The sequence below is a fragment of the Hylaeus anthracinus genome, unplaced genomic scaffold (genome assembly GCF_026225885.1).
Source record: "Hylaeus anthracinus isolate JK02 unplaced genomic scaffold, UHH_iyHylAnth1.0_haploid 3, whole genome shotgun sequence".
NCBI classification, from domain to species: Eukaryota; Metazoa; Arthropoda; class Insecta; order Hymenoptera; family Colletidae; genus Hylaeus; species Hylaeus anthracinus.
The window spans coordinates 3,741,000-3,765,746 of NW_026535284.1; the positions used below are offsets into that span (position 1 = coordinate 3,741,000).

The 24,747-nt window shown below is 34.9% G+C and overlaps 1 protein-coding gene across 1 annotated transcript; it reads right to left on the reverse strand.

Annotated features, from left to right (window-relative positions):
* Positions 1 to 362: 362 nt before the first annotated feature.
* Positions 363 to 24,393, reverse strand: LOC128893686 (uncharacterized). Its single transcript, XM_054154836.1, has 10 exons — positions 24,073 to 24,393; positions 10,837 to 11,141; positions 9,739 to 9,946; positions 8,531 to 8,700; positions 6,845 to 7,040; positions 5,377 to 5,531; positions 5,116 to 5,299; positions 4,531 to 4,859; positions 2,491 to 2,686; positions 363 to 1,506 (listed from the first exon to the last, which is right to left on the reverse strand). The coding sequence occupies exons 2-10, from the start codon at positions 11,074 to 11,076 to the stop codon at positions 1,427 to 1,429; spliced, it is 1,758 nt and encodes a 585-aa protein (XP_054010811.1). The 5' UTR covers positions 11,077 to 11,141; positions 24,073 to 24,393; the 3' UTR covers positions 363 to 1,426.
* Positions 24,394 to 24,747: the final 354 nt, after the last annotated feature.

Genomic DNA, 24,747 nt, shown 5'->3' on the forward strand with positions numbered 1-24,747 from the left:
TTTAAAAACACATCAATGACCTTTTTACGACACCAACTCGTCCATCTATAAACAAAACTAGTAAAATCAGAACGTATCCCGTTCGAAATCATGTCAACTCTACCTGAAACATTTTTCATTATAGATGATAATATTGGACATTAACATGTTTATAGCTAGCAATACAGATTTGCGTTATAAAAAATCGTGTAAAATTTAATGAGCGTCAGATGGATCGTGAAGGTGTTAAGATTTCAAATAGGAGAGAGCAATATCATCAATAGTTACGCTTTAGAAAAATTCAGATTGCATTTCAATAATTTTTTTTCATATACCAAAAATTACCCTAATGAAAGGAGAGAACGTTCATAAAAAATAAAATAAAATATTCAGATTTCTTTATTAAAAATAACATGCACCATATTATTTATAACATATTTCATGTCTATTAATGTGTATATGTGATAAATAAGAATTTACTTACACTGACGTGTAAGGTACAATATTTTAACAATATTAATTTAAATTAATTGGAAAAATTGCATGTGCAATTGCTCATACAAAGTCATCTCTTTATAATTTAAATTCTTTCCAAACAAAGAAACTAACAAATTACCAATTTTATGTACACAGGTAATTATACATTTCTAAAATAAAGTAATTAACATATTAAAAGGAATAATTATTTACTCTTGACCTTTTAAATTTCAAATATTCCGTGCAAATCCATACGGCAAGCTGATTTTCGAACCGTTAACTTTGGATGCCGTTCCGTTATTTAAATAAAAAAAGGGCTATCGAGAAACTAACAACTAATTCATCAACGATCAATAAATGTAACACTTCTGTAAACGATTTTATTGCCTTAAACACCTGCTACTTAACGGTATAAATGGCCTATAAAAATTGTATAACGTCGATACATTCAGTACGTTCAAATCGTTTCCAAACGGAACGATACAATCTTACAAACTAATTGCATTGTGATTGCAGTGATAGCACCATTAGACATAGAAAAAATAATGTATCCAGTAATATTAAAAAGTATCCCGCCGACTATTAACCCGTTCTCGTAGACACGTTTCGCCCGTGGTTACAGTGTTGTAAGTAAATTTTGCAAATTCAAATTTCACTGCGACTCGAAACGAGTCGCGAATGTCTTCCTCCGAGCAGAAACGATTCCTACACGATACGATATCAGAGAAAACGTTCGTGGATGAGGTCGATCGCGCATCAACCGTTTACCAATTGGAGATATATATTTGCACTTTCTTTTCGGTGTCTTAAATAACAGTCACGCGTTTCTTATTACGCCAATCGACTGCCAATACAGCGCGCAATCGTGTGCGAAAAACGTTATTCACTCTTAGCACACAGCCAATCTCATAATGTGTGAACTGTTAATCGATGTCTCGCGTTAAAGTTTCTCTTTCGTCAACGATGGAGGTCATTGCTGCTGTAGAAGTAGTCTTCGCAGAATCTTCCCGCTGGGATTCTTCGGTATGTTGTCGACAAACGTGACACCCCCTGAAATGATTATTTGATTATCGACTGGTATAGGACTCGGCGATTCTTATTGTTTGTCTTCTTAAGCTTGACGGCGCAGCTAATGCAGGTCATATTCATGCATATTTATGGTAACGTAACCGTAAAATTTCAAGAGTGTTTTGTATAAAATATAGATATTTTAATGGTCTCGAACAAGCTAACTTCATATCCTAAGAGAAAATAATATGATGGTAGTCTGATGAAGGATAACGAAATATATTATTAAACAGTACTTATTCAATTTTTTCACTAATTCATTAAGAAAGTACGATAGTATGTTAATGGCAAGCAAAAGGTATACAAGCTATTCGTAATACAAAAACAAAATTTATATAAATTTATATAGATATTGATCAAGAATTTGAATTTCTTTTTTTTTTTAAATTAAGGTTTTACGTCGCATCGACATCGAGGTCATTAGCGGCGGATCCTGGACTAACTTATATTTTGTGGAAGAGTTTGGTTTCGTTAAGAAATTGAATGGTATTTCTAATATGTTCTTCGGCGGTGAGGGCAGTATTCGGGTTTATCCTGAATTTGCGGCGCTGAGTGGAAAATTTTTGACAGGCATATAAAAGGTGGTGTACAGTGTACGGACAGTGAGTGGAGTTTCGCAGCAAAAGGAAGGGTCTGTTTTCTTGATCATACGTTCGTGAGTTATTTTACTGTGGCCGTTTCTCAGACGGAAAAGAACGATTTTTTCTTTCCTGCTCAGAATGTTATTATTGTTTCAGAGCTTATCGGAGGTATTCCATTACAATCTAAAAAGTATGTTAGTTATTTCTGGAGAGGGCTCGAAAATACTGAATTGTCTGGTTTAAGAGTATTAGAACACTTACTAATTTTAGTGAAAATTTTAAGAACTTAACATAGTAGAGAATCAACTGATTATTATATAGTCTGTTGGAGCCTATCTATTATAATTCAGACAAATTAATTTAGAGAGAGAATTAAATGTTCCACCTTGGAGTTCTTTGTAGTCCGAGACTTTTCCTTTCATGAAATTCTTAATTTCCTCTTCGGTCACCTTTGAGTCTTTTTTACGCAATATGAAAGCCTTCGGGACTTCGCCGGATCTCTCGTCAGGAACACCAACTACGGCTGCTTCTGCCACGTCTGGATGGGTTCTTAGGATTGCTTCCAGCTCCGCTGGCGGTACCTAATAAAATAGTTCGTTTTAAAAATTAACAATCGTTAAGATTTTAATATCTACATTCGTCGACAAAATGACAGCACGTGTGCGATATAATTAATTTCTTAAGGATGAATTCATGCGATGTAAGCCATGGAGTCTCTAAGATGAGATTTTAATGATAGCACGCTTGCGCTATCTTTTTGTCCAGGAAAAAATATCTCAATTACATGATAAGAAACATAGGACACGCTTAATTGGACGTTAAAAAACAAATCGATCACGTTAATAACTTCATTTGAATATTACAGAGTAAATTATAGCAAAACACTAAGTTTTAATGCTATCTACATAGCATCATTGCATTCAATCATACATCATTTCATTTATTTCTTATAAAGTCTTAATATATTCACTGTCACCAAGTTTTCTATATCAAGGCCGACCTCGATATTTGCTTAAACTATAGTGTGAACAAACAGGAGTATTCTATGTTAAGTTATAAATTAGTTATAATTTAGCCATAAAAGTTATAAATATAAATTTGATAGTATTTCTAACGATCATAATTTGATTAAGAAGTTTCCAAAATTTGACTCTACTTCTTGTGAACGTTCTGAAGGCTTTGCAAGTTTGAAGTGCTGGTTACTAGTGACCAACATGGCGATCAACGTATTCTTTCGCTCATATTTTTTCATTTTTCGATGCGAAAGTTATATCTTTTGTACGGTATCGCATTGGACTATTTCAAATACTTTAACGTTTGGTTCAAGATTCTGCAGTGGCCCGTTTGGCAACCATGAGGCGTGCTATACTTAGCACATTGAAGGCAAACGATTAGAAGGCCACTGCATTGAAACTTTTAGAATGCAGTAACTTTTTCATAGAAATAATAAACGTTTATGCCATTGATTGAATGCATTTCATGAAAAGATTTTTAACGTAATATTTTATACATTTTATTGACACACCCAACGGAAATCTTATATTCTTCTGCAAGTATTTAGCATTTTACAGGCTGGAATAATACTAATGTTGTAATAAGAATGACGCAAATGAGAGACAAATATTATCGTATCTAATTTCTCTGCAATTAGCACGTAGATCGAAAGACATTTATTGATCATCTGTATTAATAATTGGAATCATTCCACGTTTTTAAAGGGATAGGGTACTCTAGGAGTTTAAAAAAATCGATTTTTGTTGCTTTAATTTAAATAAATTCTGCTGTCTTTCGAAGTCATTCAAATCCCTACTCGCGCTTGAATTAGAACAATCCCTCACCGCAACAGAAGTTTAACTTTAACCTCATTTTGTCCAAAACACAGTTTCTCAAACTTGTATGGAAGGTTGTGAGGTAACGAATCAACCGATTGAGATATAAAATGTTGATACGCTGCCCACACCATTACCTTTCTTATTTTAAAAAAATACGATATTTTAGAGAAGTATGTACACCATATTTTGGTTTCCTTTCTCGTGCAATTTCAATAAGGAAACTTTAAGAAAACGTGCATTTTCTTTTTAAATTTGTCCTGTAATCAATTTATTCCACATAACCACAAACAAAATGTGCTAGAGTTGCGATGTCCCCTTGTAAGGGACATCCAAGTGCAAAGGGTTTATTATGTCTGCTACAGGGTGATCCGCTCGCTAGTAGACACAATGGACACTCACAACAATAATCGACCGTCATTGTAGACTTTATGACGGTGACCTCCGCAGCGAAATCGGCTGTATGGGTCACCGTCATAAAGTCTACAATAACAGTCGATTATTGTTGTGAGTGTCCATTGTGTCTACTAGCGAGCGGATCACCCTGTAGAATACCTTACCCCCTTAAAGAATCGCAAACACAGAAATGTCCTCACCTGGAATCCCTTGACTTTAATTAGCTCCTTCAGTCTGTCCTTGATGTAGAAATCGAAGTCCTCATCATAGTAAGCGATGTCCCCTGTTTTCAGCCATCCATCCTCGACGATTATCTCTTTCGTGGCCTTCTCGTTATTAAAATACCCTTTCATAACGTGAGCCCCCCTGACCCAGATTTCACCAGTCTCTCCAGGATTCGAAATATCTTCGTTGGTGATAGAGTCAACCAGTCGTAGTTCGCATCCGATTATATTCTTCCCGATGCTTCCTGTCTTTTTCCCAGTTGTTTCCAGGCAAATGACTGGCGAGGTCTCCGTCATTCCATATCCTGCGAAACGAACGTAACCAAATAATATGTTTCTGTCTTTCGAAATCTACCATCCGTGTGGGAATGTTTTCGTATCATTTCGACCCGTACGATCACCGCCCGAAAAGGTGCTCAACCGAAGGCAACCGTCTATATATTTTTCTATTTTATGTTTTATTAAAGAACTTTCTTCCTTCGAGTTTCTTCCACAGAGTAAAAAATTAGTAAATGAAGCTAGAGTCTCGTCGCATTGACCTACAGAACTTTAGATATTTACCTTGACAGAACTTTAGCTTCTCGTGGTTCAAGTTGAACTTTTCGTAGAACTTGTCTGCGTCCGCTTTCGATAATGGCGCTGCTCCGATTACAACGTGGTGAACGCTCTCCAAATATTCCTTCTTTATCTGGGGAACAGCGTTACAGTATAAAACTAGCGGTGGTACGAGGAACAAACCTGTCACCTAAAAATGATTGTCTCAATTAACGTCTCTTCAAGGACGACTTTCTCGAATAGCGAATTATTCGAGGGAGAACTTACCCTTTGTTTTGCTAAGACACCGATGAACAGTTCTGGCACGAATTTGGGAAGAGTAATTATTTGCGTTCCAGCGGCAAGGCGTGGCAGAACGATACTGTTCATCCCGAAAATGTGGAAGAACGGTAAAACTAAGGGAACCACTTCTTGAAAATCCTCTGCAAAGAGAGTTGAAATATGAGTTCTCGCTCATGCCCAATTCGATATCGAAGGGAAATGGCAATTACTCGAAAACGATTATTTTTAGTATTCGTTGAACATAAATAATTTGTACTTATCATTCCATCTACTCGTGTATACTCTAGTACTGGGGTCAGCAAACTTTTTTTGGAAACTTCTTTTGGCCCAATCGTACAAATTTTTGGCTCGATGAGGCAGGTAGCAATCTCGGACATATTTACATGGCTAATTCTACTCATAGAGTCACAAAAAGAACAAGTTCGATATTTTTTTATTAGAAAGTGATATTTTTACGTAATATTGATTCACGTTATTCACAAAAAGAAAACGAATAAAACATGTTCATTTAGTATAAAACATTTATAGAACAGGTTAAACTTTGCACTAATGCATTGAATGTAATTGTTTTATTCTTAGATAATATATCATCATACTGGAGTTCGAAGTTAGTACTTTCCATTGTTAATTGGTTGCAAATGGTCGTCTGTTATTTGTATAATTAATTATCTGTAATATTAATCCACGAGTCGGATTAAAAACAGACGGCGGACCGTAGTTTGCCGACCTCTGCCCTAATTGATTAGAGGACAATATATACATAGATTTTAAACATGTGATGAGAAATAAATAATTGACATTGCTTGTCAATTAAGAAAATAAAATACAATATAGCTGATCATAGCCTGAACGAACCCTATTTTCATTCTCCCCTAGTGTAATGAAACAGTTTTATAATTTTCAACTCTGTTAACACTTCTCAATTCAATTACTTTAATCCTCTTTATTTTTTGTTGTCGGTCAATAGGAATACTTTTATGTCTATATGTTCCAAACGACCAACGCACACAGTAATCAACGGGGCAATTCTCCCGTATTAAATATATATGACTACACCGTATATTTGATACTAACTCTGCGTAATAAATATTAGAAAATCGTGTACCAGTACACACAACGCAAAAACCATCTCTTGAGGCAGTATTTCATTTTAAACAATTTCCGACCACTATCTTCTGCACTAGTCACTTTCTAAATAATAATATTAGTAAAAAAACAATATTGGAATTGTTCCTTTTATATACTCCGAACAAATTTCAGAAGTATGCTTAATTTTTAGATCGTTAACAGAAAGATTCTTTAACAACCCTACGAATAACTGTAGCTATCGCTCAATACATTGCAGTTGTGAATTGTTACGATATATTATGCAAAAAGCGTTTATTATCAACGAATACTAAAAATGGCCATTCTTAAACATTGTACTTGAACGATAACAAAGACGTTTCTTTACCTGTGGTGGTCAGAAACATCGTTTCTCTCGTGGTGACATCTACCATCTCCATGTTGGAGACCAAATTTCTGTGGGTCAACATTACACCCTTTGGCATTCCTGTCGTCCCGCTCGAATATGGAAGCACTGCCACATCGTCGACGGACGCCTGGGAATTCTTTAAAGGCGGTAACGTCTTCCCTCGAGTTATTAAATCCTGGAACAATTACAATAATTACAATTGCAACTTTCACTTTCGAAACGTTAACTGTAAGAACTTCGTTTACCGACCCACTGTTGTTTATATAAATGTATACAGTCAGTTCCATAAGTGTTCGTACACACTATATCTATTTCAGAAATGTGTTTAAATAAAATTCATTTAGTTTAAATAAATTTTTTCCATAGACATAGACGGTACGAATAGTAATATTTCAGAAATGTTTAAATAAAATTCATTTAATTTAAATGAATTTCTTCAATAGACGTAGAGGGTACGAATACTTATGGGACTGACTGACGTGTACATATATATTTACACAATTAATTTTATTCATAAATTAGTTTTGACATTAGTATGATAGATGTGCTCTGATCTCGGTAGTTTTATTGTTTTTATGGAATCCATAAATCTCGTGTTCAATTCAAGCGAGTTTTTGCAAAATTTAAGTAAAATTCGTTGAAGCGATGTAGAACAGTTTTGGCACTAATTGGTTTATCAAGATTTGGCACTATTTCCGTAAGGACGTCGACAGCGGTTTTATATCTATTTGCCTTGGATAAACGATATATCTTTCTGTCAGCTCTATCATTTGCTTTTCAAGATTTTAGTTTTCGAGGAAAATTTACTGATTTATAAGCCTAACTTGCTGCGTGGCTTGAGAACAAAGATATATATCACCATATACTTAGAAATCTCTCTGTATGTATGTACGTTTACCGACTTTCCAAAGAAAATCTATTCGCGATTGTTAGTGTGCTGACTTTCTCTCCTCTACTCATCGTAGCCACTTGCAGTATAAATACTTATAACTAGATTGAAGATCTTTATACAAAATAAAATCTTTGAAAACGTAGTTAGAATAATTGAATCTAAATATGAATTTATTTCACTCTGCAAATATTATAATACGAACCTTCTTTTAAATATTTTTTTATATTATTGCATTTTGTAGTTCCTTGCAGATTAAAATTTCCTATAAATGAATAAAAATCCGCAGTCTATATATAACTGTATCGACTGTTCGATGAATATCGTCAAAATTTGTTTAAAACGTTGATACTTCCGTTTAGCGTAAGTAATTGTTCACACCAAAGGTGATAATTGAAAACATAGTAAACAAGATGCCCTTATATTCTTGGAATTCATAGGAATTTTATCGAGGAAAGAAAATTCAAACTGTATGAAACTATATACTTCAAGTATTCTTGCAAGTTTTGCGGTAATTGAATAAGTTGCTCGCCATTAACAAATTTTTAGTAATATTCTACCATTTGAATGATACGACACGAATATACGTATCTATCTTAATTGTAATATTTATCCATCGCTTACAAAAATCATAATGAGAGCGAATGTCATCTTCTAAAATTCTAACGAGCTCGAGATTCTCCAGAAATGTATTATTAGAAAGTTTAGAAATATGTTGCACACAAATTTGAGCAGGATTTCGCGCAAAAGCATTACTAATCAATTATATCTCGCACCTTAAACGGTACAGTGCCTTCAGGAATGGGTCCAGTACTATCCTCGATAACCATGATGGGTGATCCAGGTCCGAATAGGCCTGCCGATGCTTGTACTACGTTCTGTGCGATTTCTGCGACTGTAATGGCCGCCTTTGCTCCGGAACTCTTTAACTGACTTCTGATTTCGGCTGTTTAAAACAGTACATAAGATCATTTCAAGTTGTATATGAAATTGTAATTGTTTCTAACGGACGTCGAGGCGAAAATCAAAATGGAAATCGCATTCATAAATGAGACAGAGGGGCAATTAATCATTTGGCCTACAACCACGAGTGAGACTCGTGGTAAGGAACTTGGTCCATAAACGATAAGCACGAGTCTAACTCGTGGTACTTCGTTCGGATTTCCTACCTTTCTGTTTACTATGGCCCGAGCAATCGGGAGATAGCGTGTAGGTCAAGGGGCTAATCTTTGCAATAATTTAATTACAATAAACCTTGACTCGTCTCTTAATGGACATCTCGTTATCTGAACGAGCGTAACACACAAGAATTTCAGTCGTGTTAAGACTATTACAAATACTATGAAAGTGGTTAAAAGTCGTTATTCTGTTGATCATTTGAAAGTACCTTCTAATAATCTAATATCTAATATCTAATATATAAATGTGTGTTATTTATATTATATTATATGTGTATATTAGGTTGTCCCAAAAGTTTCTTCCGTGACTTGCACTCAGTTATTTTTTATGGCAATGTTTATATAAATAGTATCCGTTAATGTTGTAACAGTAACGGAGCAAAATGAATCGTACGCAATTCAATAATGTAACATTAGACACAAAATATTGTGTATGTGTTAATGAAATGGAAGAAACTTTTAGGACAACCTAATACATAATGTTGATTTTATTAGGATCATATATGGATTATATAGAGATACATATTCCAGTTTTATGTCGTTCCAAACAAGTTTTTCCTTGACAGATTGATAATTAAATAAACAAATAATTTATCGATCTATAAAACGAAATGTTTATAAGAATAGATAAAAGGCTCAAGATTTACTACAATTACTTATATTGTTATTCACACTTACGTGTGAAACAAGTAATCAGAACCTTCCTTAACCACAATTATTTTCTTTGGAGGATAATTGTCGAACGACTCTTGCGGTACTATAATCTTATCGATTCGAATTTATCGTCATTTATGAAAGTAACTTACCGGGCGTGTATGCAGGATTGATAGTGGTAATGGTTAGGTTGGCCTCCAAGATGCCGAGAAAGGCTAAAATAGCTTCAGGATAATTTGGTGTGATCAGGGCCACCACGTCGCCCTTCTTCAGATTAGAGTTCTGCAAACTTCTCGCAATATAATTAGCAGCGTCCCTCGCCTCGCTATACGTGTATCTCCTTCCGGTCACCGCGCATACCTAAAACGACAAAATCGATTGCATTAGAATAATGATACAATTTTTCTCCGTGGTATATTATAATAATATCCGACCGACAAAGTTGGCACCGATGAAAATAATTACCAACCGACACGATACTACGTTACTCGAAGGTTTTGCATGTATTCGCTTTGTAATTCATGAATGTATATTGTTTTTTATGTTGCAGGGTAGAAAGAAAACCTCCATAAATTTGTATAAAATAGCTCTTGTAATATCGAATTCAATTTGTTTGATCTGTATTTTTTAAATTATGCACAGTTACACAGTTAAATTGGAATGGTGAAGTATCTCATAAGGAGTTTAAGCTATCAAAAAATTATGTTTCCAACGTTGAAATAAATTTGGTTGAATGGGACAAATTATATAGAGTAAATAATTTCGTCGTAAGTGAAGTGATAGAGGAGTTTTAACAAATTCAGTTTTTTAAATGCAACCTCAAATATTTGTATGCATAATATAGTAGGATTTGTTTAGACAAATTCATCGGCCTTCAACGGAGTACAAAAAATTAATTATTGTGAATAGAATTAAAAGCTAATATGTGATTCAAATATTTAAGTAAGAAGCATTGATCTTTTAATGATGAAGGTATGATCAGTGACTTCAACTACAAAATGCATACAAAATAATATAAAAAAATATTGAAAATAAAGTTCACAGTACGATATTTGCAAAGTTAAATAAATTCCAACTACTTTCAATTTTTGTAGGTACCCTTGTAAAGATTTTCTTTTACATGAAAATCCACAGTGCACATATAAGGATCTGTGATTAAAATTTCATGGACTTTTAACGAAGTTGAAAATTTGACCGTAGTCCACGTTTTCGGAGATTTTGACCACTGCGATGTTTCTATGGGAACGTACCAGTGCAGGTTTATTGGCGTAATTATTCATTTTCCTCCAGACGTAATCATGGACACACATCTCCGGGTACGTGAACTCGTACGGAGTGGCGAAAATTTTTTTTCCATTTTCACCTTCGATGATCTTGTGCTGCGGCTGGGTGGACGCGCATCTGACGGCCCGGTTTAAAACTCGGCTCCCAGACTCGGAGACCTGGCCGAGTCTTCGGGCGTAGCGAAGAATCTGCTTGATTGTCGTCATCGTCTGAGCTCGTTTCTGATCGTTTTTCCCTGTACTTTTAGCAATTCGTCAATTGTACTGCCCGGCTGAAAACAAAAGAAGATACCGTGGAATTAGACTGCGCAAAAGTACACTTTCTAACGGCGGATAGTTGCGTGCGGGATGTGCATGATAGAATCTAGGCCAAGCCGAGACAGCCACGATGAAAAAGTTAAAATGGTGCCCGATAACGCGAACGCGCATAAAATACGCAACACGCACGTCCGTGCACATACGGAATGTGTCGCGAACGTCGCGATATCCGCACAACGATATCTGCTTCTCTCGACGGAGTCGACAAAACGACTTCACGAAAAAATAGCTTTAAGGATTTGTTTCGCTACGTTACCTCGCTGCCAAGTTTGATTAAGGGGATACTGTTTCTTTTTTACCAGTTATGAGGCAATTTTCATGATTACTTTTGCAGCTAAAATTTGATACGGTCTTTTAGACAAGATACTGTTAAATTAAAAACTGCCCTGGTCAATTTTTTAAAAGAAAATGACAAAAAACTTTAAACTGAAATCTTCGATCCGGTCACAAAGTTTTTGCTATTAGTGGTCCGAAGAAATACGAATTTTAAAGATGTCAAAAATATTTTCACGCCATAGCCAGAAGTGTATTGTAGCCGTATGCACAATTGAACTCGATCCGAAATACGATTCTTAAAATATCGCATAAACATACTGTAGAGTCGCCCATAACCAAGAATAAGGAGTCAAACAATTGTTTGACTCTTAAGAGTCCTTAATTTTCGTAGAGACTCTTTCAAAACTTGAAAAACGACATTCAGAATATAAATCTTTAAAACTTAAATTATTTGATCGAATAAACATCACGAATTCAATTCCTGTTCCTTCAATGTATTCATTGCTTTCTTAACACTTGGCATGCGGGTACACTTCACCGCGGACTTACGCGTGCCGAGGGGCGCAAATCTACCAAATACGTATTTTTACGTGACCCGCGCTCCAGTGACACACTGAAAAAAACGTAAAAATACACCAAGTAACATAAAGTACACCAATTAACACCAAGTGTTAATAATATATTGCTCTTCTCTGCTAAACACGTTTCGTGAAAATTGATTTGAAAGACATGTGATGCAACAGCACAATGAATGTTTAATACGTATATAGAGTGTCACAGAATTAGTGTAAGAACCGGAAATGGGGGATAGCTGAGTTGATTCTGAACTACAATTTCCTTAGCAAAAATGTCGGATGGGTGCTTCGTTCTTGAATAATTAACGAAAACCACCGACCAATCACAGCGCCCGAGTAGCCCGCTCTCAGGCTCTTGTGGCTGACGTCCAGACGTCCTTGTCACGTGTTTACGCAAGGTGTACAAAGTTAATTAGCTGTGATTATAGTTTATGATATCAAATGGTGGAACATATAAACGCAATACGCGATGTGTAGAAAAACATGACAGATATAAAACGTGAAAATTATAACTTGTCACTGTTGGACAGCGTAATCACCATACCGCATTTTATGTATGTTCAAGGTGTACAGTGAGCGTAGAAAGTATTCGTACGCCGATCAATTTCCAAAATAAACTATGTAAAATTGTAATTTATTAACTTATTTTTTATAAACAATGACATTCTACATATTCTTGGAAATCTCTAGAATAGATGGAGTACAACAAAAAATAGCTATTTATGTAAGTTGCGAAATTAACAAGAAAAAAACAATTAACCGATAGAAATATTGAAGCAATAAGTATTCGCACAACTGTTTAATTTTTAAAACTTCATTTAAAAAAAAGAAATTTACATTAATTTATAAGTATATAATACTTCCTTCGTGGGATTTTCTTTTGATTTTATAATTATTGTAACTCTTCTAAGCATTAAATTAACTAAATTATTAGTTATTCGAAGTTTAATCTTCTTTAATTCCTCTATTAAAGTCATATTTAAGAGGAAATTTGATGTTTTCTGATTCGTATGGAGCAATAAACTAATGTGTTTACGTTACAAACTCTACTGTAAATGGTTTGTCATAAGAACTTTTCACATTTTTTTGTTACTTTCGCAAATTATATTGACTAGTAAATGTTGTTTGAACTGTATCTATCTTAGAGACTTCCGAGAATACGTAAAATATCATTGATTATAAAAAAAGAAGTTAAGAAACTACAATTTCACACAAAAGTTTTTTGGGAAATTGATCGGTGTACGAATACTTTCTACACCCACTGTATGTACACGGTCTGTCTAAAAAGAAACCGAACTTTTCCTATTAAAAGAAAAAAAGTACAAGTAAAGTTTTTACACACGCGTTTACTTACTCAAAATAATCTCCCTCTGCGTCAATACAGCGTGTAGACCGCGTAATTAACATTTCGAAGGACCTTTGCAGCGCCTGTTTTGGTACCCCGTTTAGTACGGCGGTTACAGCGGCCTGAATCTCCGAAATGTTGCTATAATGTGTTCCTTTCATTGACATTTTCAATTTTGGGAAAAGAAAATAATCGCAGGAGGACAGATCAGGCGAGTAGGGTGAATGATCCAAGGTAACAATGCCAATTCCAATGAAAGGGACACATTATAGCAATATTTCGGAGATTCAGACCGCTGTAACCGCCGCACTAAACGGGGTACCAAAACAGGAGCTGCATAGGTCCTTCGAAATGTTAATTACGTGGTCTACACGCTGTATTGACGCAGAGGGAGATTATTAACCGACTTCGAAAAGGAGGAGGTTACTCAATTCGACATGTATATTTTCTTTTTTTTTTCTTTTTTTTTGTTTGAGGTATGTTCACCGATTACGCCGAGATGACTTGATTAATCGGAATGAAACCTGTTGCATCTTGTAGTGCATGTCTCCCCGGTGGTCCCATTATGAAGATTTTTTTGAGTAAATAAACGTGTGTGTAAAAACTTTACTCGTACTTTTTTCTTTTTATAGCAAAAGTTCGGTTTCTTTTTAGACAGACCGTGTATTTGTATTACAAATAACGCGCATAAAGTGGTATAGAAATAAGTGTAGATACATGCTAATCATGCCATTTATAGCTAACAATAATAATTAGAGCAATTACGATTGTATCACTATTATGTTATTACTATTATGTATGAACCTTTCTAAGGCGAAACATGTGGCGGGAGTTTAAATAATATATATTTCAAACTGCAACGTGAGTATTTTATTATCTCAAGTAATTATCCTTATTAAGAAATTATCGAATAATTCTTGTACATATGTTAATATGGATTCTATGAGTTATTAGATATTTTCTCGATCAGCTTGGAATATGTAAATTATAACAGAGTTACGTTCATGACAAGCAATTATTTTATGGTAATATTTTGTAATTGCTCGTTGTTATAACTATCAGTAAATTGGGAAGTTCATGCATTTATAGTGTGTACTAATAGAAACGTATACCAAGCATATATAAGAATATGACTTATTTATCAATGGACTAATATAAATAATTTATATTGTATAAGTGCATAAGAGTTTCTAGCTATACATCGAGAATAGATTAATCATATGTGCATACACTATGAATACATAAAATCCCTTGTTTAATTAGTATTATTGTCAGGAGAATCATTTAACAGAAAATAAGTAGGAGTAAACAGCAAATGAGGAATTTTAAAGCAAACGAAAAATAGGCAAGGATACGTACGTTACATAAGCAGAATGTAAAATAACAAAAATAAGTAATAATAATGTGCAATGTAAAGGAAACAGTAAAGATCGTTTGAAACGTACGTATTCTATATTATTATTTTCCTGTTAAACTTATAACACATATATGTACATAATCTAATCTAATAGTAAATATTTGAAAAGTAAGATTGCACGCGTAAACAGATAAGCATGTCAACATTCAAAAAAATATTTGTGGAAAATAGTGCTGGAAATCCATAAAATATCAAAACGAATGTTTTATGCAATAATGTCCAAAATTCAGCGATAATTTCGAGATATCGATTCAAGGAAAATTTAGAAGGAAACTGAGAAATCTGCATACTTGACGTCTAGCGTAACACAAGAATGGCCATAACTGATGCAAATTAAAATTTGTTAGTGAAATTGGGTAGATTTGCAGCTTGAAATATGCATTTTTAGGTAACAGGCAAATATTGCATATTTGATCGAATTATATAACAGTCATTAAAACATATTTCAAATGATAAGTCATTTTTTCAGGTCATCACACTGTCATAACTCTTTTAACCTTTGGACCCCACTGACGCTGTTACGATTTACGATGGCATAGATGATATCGGCTAGCTTGACACATTTTACCACAAACTAAATCGAAACCAAATGAATTAAACAAATTTAAATTTCAAGTATTAATCAATTTTGATCAAAGAAAAGGACATTTTCAATTTTTAGGAGCGTCGTCACAACTCAACGTCAATTCAAATATTATTTACGATAAAGTAAACTTAGTTAACGAAACAAATTAATCAAAATTTAATTACAAATATATACATATATTAATTTTAAAGAAAGCAACGCTTTTAATTTACAGAAGTGCCAGCACGTATGTACCTTGAAGTCGTAGTCGCTGGTACTAAGTAATTCTTAGAGTTCAGGAGATCATTTTTGCTATAATGTAAAGAGTTACTGAGCGTCAATTACACTTTTCATAAATTCGATTTTATTCAATATTTGATAAACAATTTATGGTGATAATTGACTTATGGACAGAGGTTCACTTAGGATAAACGAACCATTTATAGGGGAAAGGGAGAAAGCCTTGGCCGGCGGGTAGCCTCGGCTACTGCAAAAATGTAAACTTCTCGATATTTTATCGTATCTGTTTTGACGTCTATAGTGGCGCTAATGTTATACTCAGCGTGCGTGGTTAGTCAAGCCTGATTGGTTGTTGCATTCAGACGTGAAGAAGGGAATTAACTACTTCTGCGAAAACAAGTTCTGCGACAATTGATCATTTAAGTGGTATACGCAGTTACGAGGAGAAGTTTCCGAATAGATAGATTTTCACCTTATATTCCGAAACGAACATTTAAATTAATGTTAACGAACATTGGGTATAAGGGTGAACTATATGAAAGAAAACAGTGGGAAAAATAAACTCAGTATATTATATTTTACGAAATTGTTTAATTAGGGAGTTCGAAAGTTTCCGATCACTTCGTTTTACTTAAAAAATTTGTACTTTATCTTCCAATATAGTGAACTATATCCCCTGACTTTATAGAAAATGTCAAGAGCAAAATAAAAGCTAGTGCTATCCATCTTTACCCAATGAAATTTTAATGCCACGATAAACGACATAAGACATCTACATATAACAGAACGTAATTACTGTTTTCCGGTCGTTGTAGGCTGTTTGATGTAACTAGACTGCGGATTTTGATGCGTTTATAGGAAATTTGAATGTGCAAGAAACTACAAAATGAACATAATATACAGGGTGTCCCAAAAGTCGGGGAGGAGCCGGAAATGGGGAGTAGCTGAGACGATTCTGAACAACAATTTCCTTTGCAAAAATGTCGGTTGGGATTTCGTTAAGGAGATATTAAGCGAAAACCCCGACCAATCAGAGCGCGCGTAGACCGTTCGAGCGGCCGCGGTAGCGAAGGCTACGCGCCGGCGGCCGCGCTTGTACGCGAACAAGTGACCCGACGTGCATCGAAGGACATTGACGCTGCCGCCTAGCGCGTAGGCTTCGCTACCGCGGCCGCTCCAACGGTTTACGCGCGCTCTGATTGGTTGGGGTTTTCTCTTAATATCTCCTTAACGAAGCCCCATCCGACATTTTTGCAAAGGAAATTGTTGTTCAGAATCGTCACAGCTACCCCTCATTTCCGGCTCCTCCCCGACTTTTGGGACACCCTGTATTGAAAGTAACGTTCATATTATAATACCTAAAAAGGAAAATAAATTCCTATTTATATTCGATTCTCGTAGGTACGCTTGCAAAGATTTTATTTTGTATAATGATCTGCAGTCTATACATAGCATTTAGATACATTGATTACGGTCGTAATGAAGACAAGTGTTCGTTAAGTGCCACTCAGCTGGTACGCTCCAACAGGGACAGTCAACATCATGATATAGATAAAAAGTTAAAATAAAAAATGAAAGATAAGTAACTGTTTACAAACAGGGATAAACAAAGGATATGTCCTTTGATGTTGTTTGCGCATGGCTTCATCGATAAAAGAATACTGGTAGTTATAGCCAACGATAGACTGGCAATTATAGTGCGCGAGAAACTAGTATTAAGGAGTTATTCAAGAACTTTTATTTTACGTAACAAATTATGCTTATGTTATATGAAAACTTATGTTTTTATATATAATGGAAGACATGTTAAACTAGTAGAGGAAATTTGAAAAAAAACTTTTTTCACGGTTGATAAGATCATTTGACGTTGGTTCACCCGAAACCAAAAGATCAAAAAGATTATTAAAATATAGTATTGATGCTAGAAATGCTAGAATCAAACGCTCCTTCAAGACTTTATATTTATCTTTAATCGTTTACAAGCACGATTAAATATTAATGGATAATTATAATTTTAGTACTGACGATAACTACAAAACTATATTTAAATTAAGTTATCGTGTCTAAAATGGAACTTTCATTAAAAGTAAAAAAAAAAAATGTTGTTCATTAGTTTCACATGTCTACTAATATATATGAAAACATCAACATTCCACAATTATTTGTTATGTCCGTGTCTGTAACCTACGGGCTACATACTATATGATTATTCCCCCTTTGGTTTTGATTACTCGAGAGATGGGTTAAACTAATAATTGTTTAGTTCGGCATGCTCGGACTTTCGGTGGAATACGCATTTTGGTTATCCAGATTCCAAACATCTCCATGTATTTCAATTTTAAAATACTTTCCTCTTTTACTTATGAGAGAATGAATGAATAAGTTGCTTCCTGTTTACAGTGAAAACAATGCCATTCTGTTCAAGCTTGTGTCGATGCAGCTATGTACATTACTGTTGCAAATAATTATGCCAAGGCCAATTCTCCCACGACAGATAGCGACGAGCTAGCCGTAACCAGCTTTAGCGGCTCGAAGCAGATAAAATGCAAGCCATATTAATAAGAATATATTGTTAAAGCTTCCGTTCTGTTGACGTAATGTTTGCATCGAATCCGCAGACGATGATCAATCACGAATTGTTAAATCACGGTTCAAAGTACGATCACGGCGTCGTTATCGAAATTGACGCGCCTCTGTCAACGCCTCTATCTTGTCGTTTGCTAGATATGTATGTAAACAAAATGATTCCGCCGCAGTATCAGCAAAGACGCGAAACGACAGTCAGCTCAATGACTGGCAATTACAAGATATGTACACAACGTTACTCCATTTAATTTGATACCGCGACAATAACAAGCAGTCTGTGACGCATCGTCTTTGCATCCAAAGATTTCTTAACAGTCGCGGTTAACCAATGATTCACAACGAATCCAACGATATCGTCTAAATTTCGAAAACGACAATATCGACTACTCGTTTCTAGTAATTGATTAAAAATAATCAATATTCCTCATTTTTCGTTATCAATTACACTGTAACACTTTTAACAGGGTATCGTTAGTCGATATGAACAAGATTATATCTCAATTACATCACGAGCAGTGTAAAATTACTCGGATGTCTTTTAAGAACATTTACTTTTGCGTTTCCTAACATGGAATTATAATCTTATAATTTTTCTTCCTGAACTTTCTCTCTACTTTCTCGAGTAAAGAGAAAATGTAATATTATTAACTGTATACTTAAACCACACCGTCAACGTATAACATATATATTTATGAATATATGAATATATTACTGATGTAATTATTAGGTGTAGAAATGAATTCTATGACTTTATAAAATGAACGTACTATTTATTTATAAAGGAAAAATGTCGAAACCAATTCGTGTGTTTCATTACTACGAAGGTTAGTACTTTAACGTAACAAAATGGTCAATAAATATTTCTATTCAAACTAGAGTTATAAATGATTAAATGTGAAGACACATCATTAATTTCTACACGTAATAATTGTCAAGTACATTTGTAAACTGTTGGAAGAACAACAATAAGCAAAATTTGTTGGCTACTGGATTATGTACGTATTGATACAATTGAAATAGTCATCAAGTCGAGACTCAGGTTAATTACAATATTTAGATCCAGTTGAAGACATAAAAGATTGGTACTCTAACGTAACAAAATGACAATTTATTTATTATTAATATAGATGTATTTATTTTGTAGTTTATTTATTTTGAATTAATTATTTTTATTATTAGGTGTAGAAATAATCTTGTGTTCTGACATATTCAGAAAATAATTCTATACCTAATATTTTCTCAAATAAATACTTGTCTCTGTTGAAGTAGGTTCCAACGACCTTTCTTGCGTGAATGTGTTTTATGACCCTAATGTACTAACAGTTTCAGGTAAGGTATTTTTTTTTTTTAATGATTAATTCAAGGCAGAAAGATCCAAAGTATTCGAAATGTAATGCATACGAAATTAAATATTGATGAAACCGTGTATCGTTGAACGAAGCAACGGCGTATCATTGCTCCCCATAAGCCACGATGCAGGAAATTGGTGTTAATAACCGACGAGCAGTCCACGATACGGTGAAAACTTGCAAGTGCGGCCACTGGCGTGCGTTCCATTCGCCGGGACAAGAGAATCACGTAATCGTGCCGCGGCCTTAAATAACATTCCTCGTAAACATGTTCCTAGCGAGACGTGCATTCGATGTACAGTATGAGCGTTCGATTCTCTCGAAATAATCGCTTCTGAAATTGATTGATTTAATAGAATTGGTTAAATAGAAAATTTGACTTTACAAAATCAATCTCTTAAAAATTGATTCGAATTGCTCCTCCAGTTGCCAACTATATCCCACACATAATTAAAATTTGTTACATTAAATCTACATAGACACATTTATGACCCTTTCCATTTTCCACTACTCTTTTTTATTTTTCGACGCTTTCTCCGATTGGAATTAATATTGAGTTTAATATTAACATTATTACACTGCAACACGAAACATACTTCACGTAAAATTTACATGTCGTCCCATAAATTTGTACTAGAAATTATATTTAATCAAAATAAACTATAGAAATTTTAAGGCTACGAAATAATAACTTTTCCAGCAAGATGAGAAGCGATCATAGATAAGAAAGGTTGATTGTATTTTTTCATAACATTTAAAGGTATAATTTATAATAATTAGTAGCACAACGGTAAGTGACACTAACTTGTGGAATGGTCTAATATTTTCTATACTAGACATGATTCATCATACTGGTTATCAATCGTTCCAATCAAACTTTGTCCGTTTTTGGTCCAAACGTCGCTACGTCAACTCGTTTCGTTACTCGTTTTTGTCGGTATCGCGAACTAGACGGATGCATGAGCCGTGATAAGTTTGCATATGCAACAAAGTTCTGCTAATCGCTGGAGCACTCTGTTGCATTCAATTGGCCGTAGATAAATGAACGATCGAGGTCATCTGCCCTCGAGGGGCAGACGTTTCGCGATAAGTCACGTCTTTATCACGAAAAGGGGACGGGCTGTGCGAATATTTGTTGCGAAAGGCCTAAGATTTTCGTTTGAGGGGAATAACCTGTTGCACTCGAGGAAAGATGGGTTTGGAACGAATCTTGTGACTGACACTTATGCTCTGGCGACTGAATGAATCGACTCGGCAGGAAAAGTAGAAGTCCAAGTTGAGACAGGCAAACAATTTCATTCGAATAATAAACAAGGGCCAAAACATAAACTTTCACTTTTAATTTCACATTCATTTTTATCTATCAATTATTTCGCACTTTTGATACTGTCATACTCTGCTCGTATTCTGATATATCTAAAGAGCTCGTCCCTGTTGAAATAAACATTCAATAGTTTGAACTTAGCGCGCTTACTGTACTATAATACATGTTACCTTCTTGTATTAAACCAAAAGTGTGTATACGGCGTATTAAAATATTAAACCGTTAATCAGTATCAATTAGTTCAACAGCCAAGCCTGTCCTATCCCGACTTCCATTTCGACAGTCCCATTTATAAAAAATAACGTAGTCATAATAAAACCAACGTGTAGGAACGTAAAAACTAAGAGGCATCGAATTCTTGGAAGCAATAAATAATACGCGTTAGCAACGAAGAATAATTCGTTCGTAAACATTTTCAAAATTGGTAATAAAACTGTTAAAAGAATTAGCTGTCCAAGATGAAAGTGGCCTAATCAAAGCTCTCTTTGTTTAACTAATTTGTAATAAAGATTAACAGGTCAACGAAGCATGACCAAGGATTTGAAATAATCGTGATGCGAACGTTGTGTGTCGACTATAATTCCATTACGTGTTGACATTCTCGTAATGTTGTGGATGTAGGAATAATATTATTATTGCAGAAACGTAAGATTATTCAGGTGCTCGTAGATTTATACCGCATTTTTTTTTAAAGATATACGAGCTTATGTCGATACCTTCGCGAAGAAATATTACTTCGTTGACAATTAAACTTCTCTATCATTACATACTATTTAATTATATCTCATAATGACTGTTTTCCTTATCTCGTTCAGCAGCTGAGTTTACGTCGATAACTTCGCGTAGTAATATTATCTCATTGACGATAAAACTTTATTGAAGACAAAGTTCACGTATTTGTTAAACATTACTAGCAGAAATTCCGTTTTTCAACAAGATTCAAGTATCATTTTCATAATGAAGAGCTCAAATGTAGAAATTATAAGTGTAACAACTCTTCCATTTATCTTGTATATAAGAAAAACCTTGACGTTTCTATTACTAAGCCAATGCTTTGTATTCTCCAAGGTCAGTTCTGCGAGTACTGAATCACTATGAATTTAATACCACCTGATGCAGTAACGTGAAGGTGGATACACATTAATGCACAAGCCATGCAATACAACTTGAACGTTGGTATGCGACTATGTGTACGTATGTGTCCATCGACCATACCACTCCAACGAGTGATAAGGTATATTCGTCGTAACTTTTAGCGGTATAAATTGTCTGATTTAAGAATTCTTCTACAGTATTAATTTAGATTTGCCAGAGCTGCAGAGGAAATACAAACAGCTTGTAAGATTGGTTCTGTCCTATTCAATCGGAACATTGAAAAAGTGTATTCTTTAAATTTTGCTCTGTTCTTTTCTCAAGATAAACAACAAAATTTCCAAATCTCGGACGAAAGTCTCTCAACGTGTATCGTAATTCGCGACACATGTTTAATTGTTTATTGTGAAATACTTCATTATATAATTCAACTATCACACTTTGCTTAAGGAGGCACAACACTGTAAAATGTTTTTACAAATTGATTTTTGTTGGGATTTCTCGAAAGGTACACACTTCGAGAATGTTATGTCAAATTTGGGAAAGAAACTCAATTTGCTAGAGTTGCAAACTTGAATGTGGAACAGTGCCAAACCCTCGAAGGCTACCGAAGCTTTAAATGTCTTTACCTCTAGACACCTTTCAACCTGGTTGACAGGTTGAAAAAAAACTATCAGTCCGATCATATAATCAAAGTCGTATTCACTTCGTTTTTTTTTTTTTTTAAATTGCTGTTCTCTAATTCTTTTTTAATATATAGGTACTATTTGTTCGTTAAATTCAGACATTTTTTTCGAAGGTCCGCCATTTCTCGTTTATTTAGAATATTGAAAAAAATCTTACGTCAGGTCATAGCTATTTAGTTTATGAAAATGTTTGATTTTTTATTTCATATACGTATGCGCTGTGATTACAAAGCTGTCAACTGAACAGCTGTTTATTTTTCAATGTTCACTGGCGCACGATGTCGATAGTAGTATTGAAGTATAGAACAATAAATATTCAATAGAACATAATGAAAACTTGAAAACAATCCATCGTATAACTTCTTTCCAAAGAATTTCTGAAAATAGCTCTTTTTTGGAGCCGTCACAGTGTTGTACCTCGTTATCGACTAAGAAATCGAACACTGGTGCAGCCTTACATCGATTATTCAATGTATCGATTTGAATAAAAAATTTCGCCCATATATTTGTGAATCAGAAGTTGAAGTCTCCAGTGACAGTAGAAAACGCCAGAAACGAAATTTCGATACCAGAGATTTTTACTGATTTTTACTGGTTATTCATGTTCAAAAGGTGAAAACTACCCTCGAAGTTGTAAATGAAATACTCGTTTGATTCTAAAAAACTAACAGTGATAGAAAAAAGTGTTAAGCATAAAAAGTGTGGTTTTTAGCAAACAATAACATACTCTAAATAAAAATGATACTAAGATATAAGTGGCGCATCTGTAGCCAATGATATCGCTTTTTTATCAATATTTCTTGTTAGAAATGTATTTGCTGGCTGAAAACTAGTTAATTTCAACCAAAATAAAAACCAATAAGCTCACATATTTTCCATTTCCATTTTAGTTACATTTAATTATATTTAGTTACCATTCTTTTGCTTTCTTTTAATAAAAAGTTTAAAATACAGACCCCATAATAATAAAAGCCTATTTATATATTCTAACAAAGCGTATCGAGATTACACCGTTTCGAGAATTTTATTCATTCTCCCGACTTTACATGGACGGTACCAGTAATCAGTAAACTACTAAATTACTAAAACAATTTATAACTGAAAAAACTAGTTCAATTTTACAAAAGCATCTTTGCATTCGTATCTGATAGAAAACTGAGCATAACGAACGATAAATACGAGAAAATTCTTCATTTGGACATTTGTCCAACTAGATCCATAAATTGAACCACTCTGTCACCTTCGTGGTCCAGTCGCGCTCCGTTCCCTGCTGCTTGACCCGAGTTAGCAGAGGTGGAAGTAATTCCCCTCCAGAGGGAAACTGGCGGGAGTTCTCTCCCAAGTCAAATTCTTTCTTTTGTCGTACCTTAACCCGAACCGGTTGAACAAGAAGTAAACACACGAACAGTGGAGTGAAAGTTTCGTGTTACCTTGTTTGATGATTCCGGTTGGGGTGAAATCGGTTCGAATCGATTCCCTTATCGATCGGCTCCTTTTACCAGGTCGTTCGGTTTCCCGGTTTGGGTAACCACCGAGAAACGTATCGGTAACGCGAACGTCTTCAACTTCTCGAATCTCACTGCGCAGATGGAACCGGCTGGCGGTCGCAACTCCGTGGGACCGACTGATCACAATTCTTCTGCGGTATTGGAGTTACTCGTGGAACACGGAATACCACAGCCACTGGACGGAACAAACGAACTATCGAACGTAGCTCGCGCGACTGTTTTCACTGACAGACTACGGGAGCATCCGGCAAACCACTTAACTTCTACTACTCGGCTGTAGATACCGTCCCCCCTCCAGCGACCAACCAGCGCGCTTGCAAAAGAGGCGTGTACAAGGTGATCGCGAAGAGAGGATTTTACATTCCCAAGGAGAGCTATTCGTGTACAACGAACCCCGCTAACGGAACCGCATGCGAACGAAGTGCATCGCAATCGGAGCCAGTCGCGCCAACAAATAACGCGCGTCCTCCGTCGCCGCACAACGCTCCACGCTTTATTTACTAATAAGAGAAAAAAAGAGAACAGAAACGAAAAGCAAGTGTTAACGTTTAGACATCCTAACGTGGAGAACAAGTTTTGTTGAAACGACAACTCGTC

Bases quoted from the DNA above. Each gene is read 5' to 3' on its own strand.
- LOC128893686 (XM_054154836.1), bottom strand. From the start codon at position 11,076: ATGACGACAATCAAGCAGATTCTTCGCTACGCCCGAAGACTCGGCCAG. The intron at 7,041-8,530 runs GTGCGAGATATA...TAATTGTTCCAG, and splicing joins AAGGCACTGTACCGTTTAAG to GATTTAATAACTCGAGGGAA. The intron at 4,860-5,115 runs GTAAATATCTAA...TTCGTTTCGCAG, and splicing joins GAAGCTAAAGTTCTGTCAAG to GATATGGAATGACGGAGACC.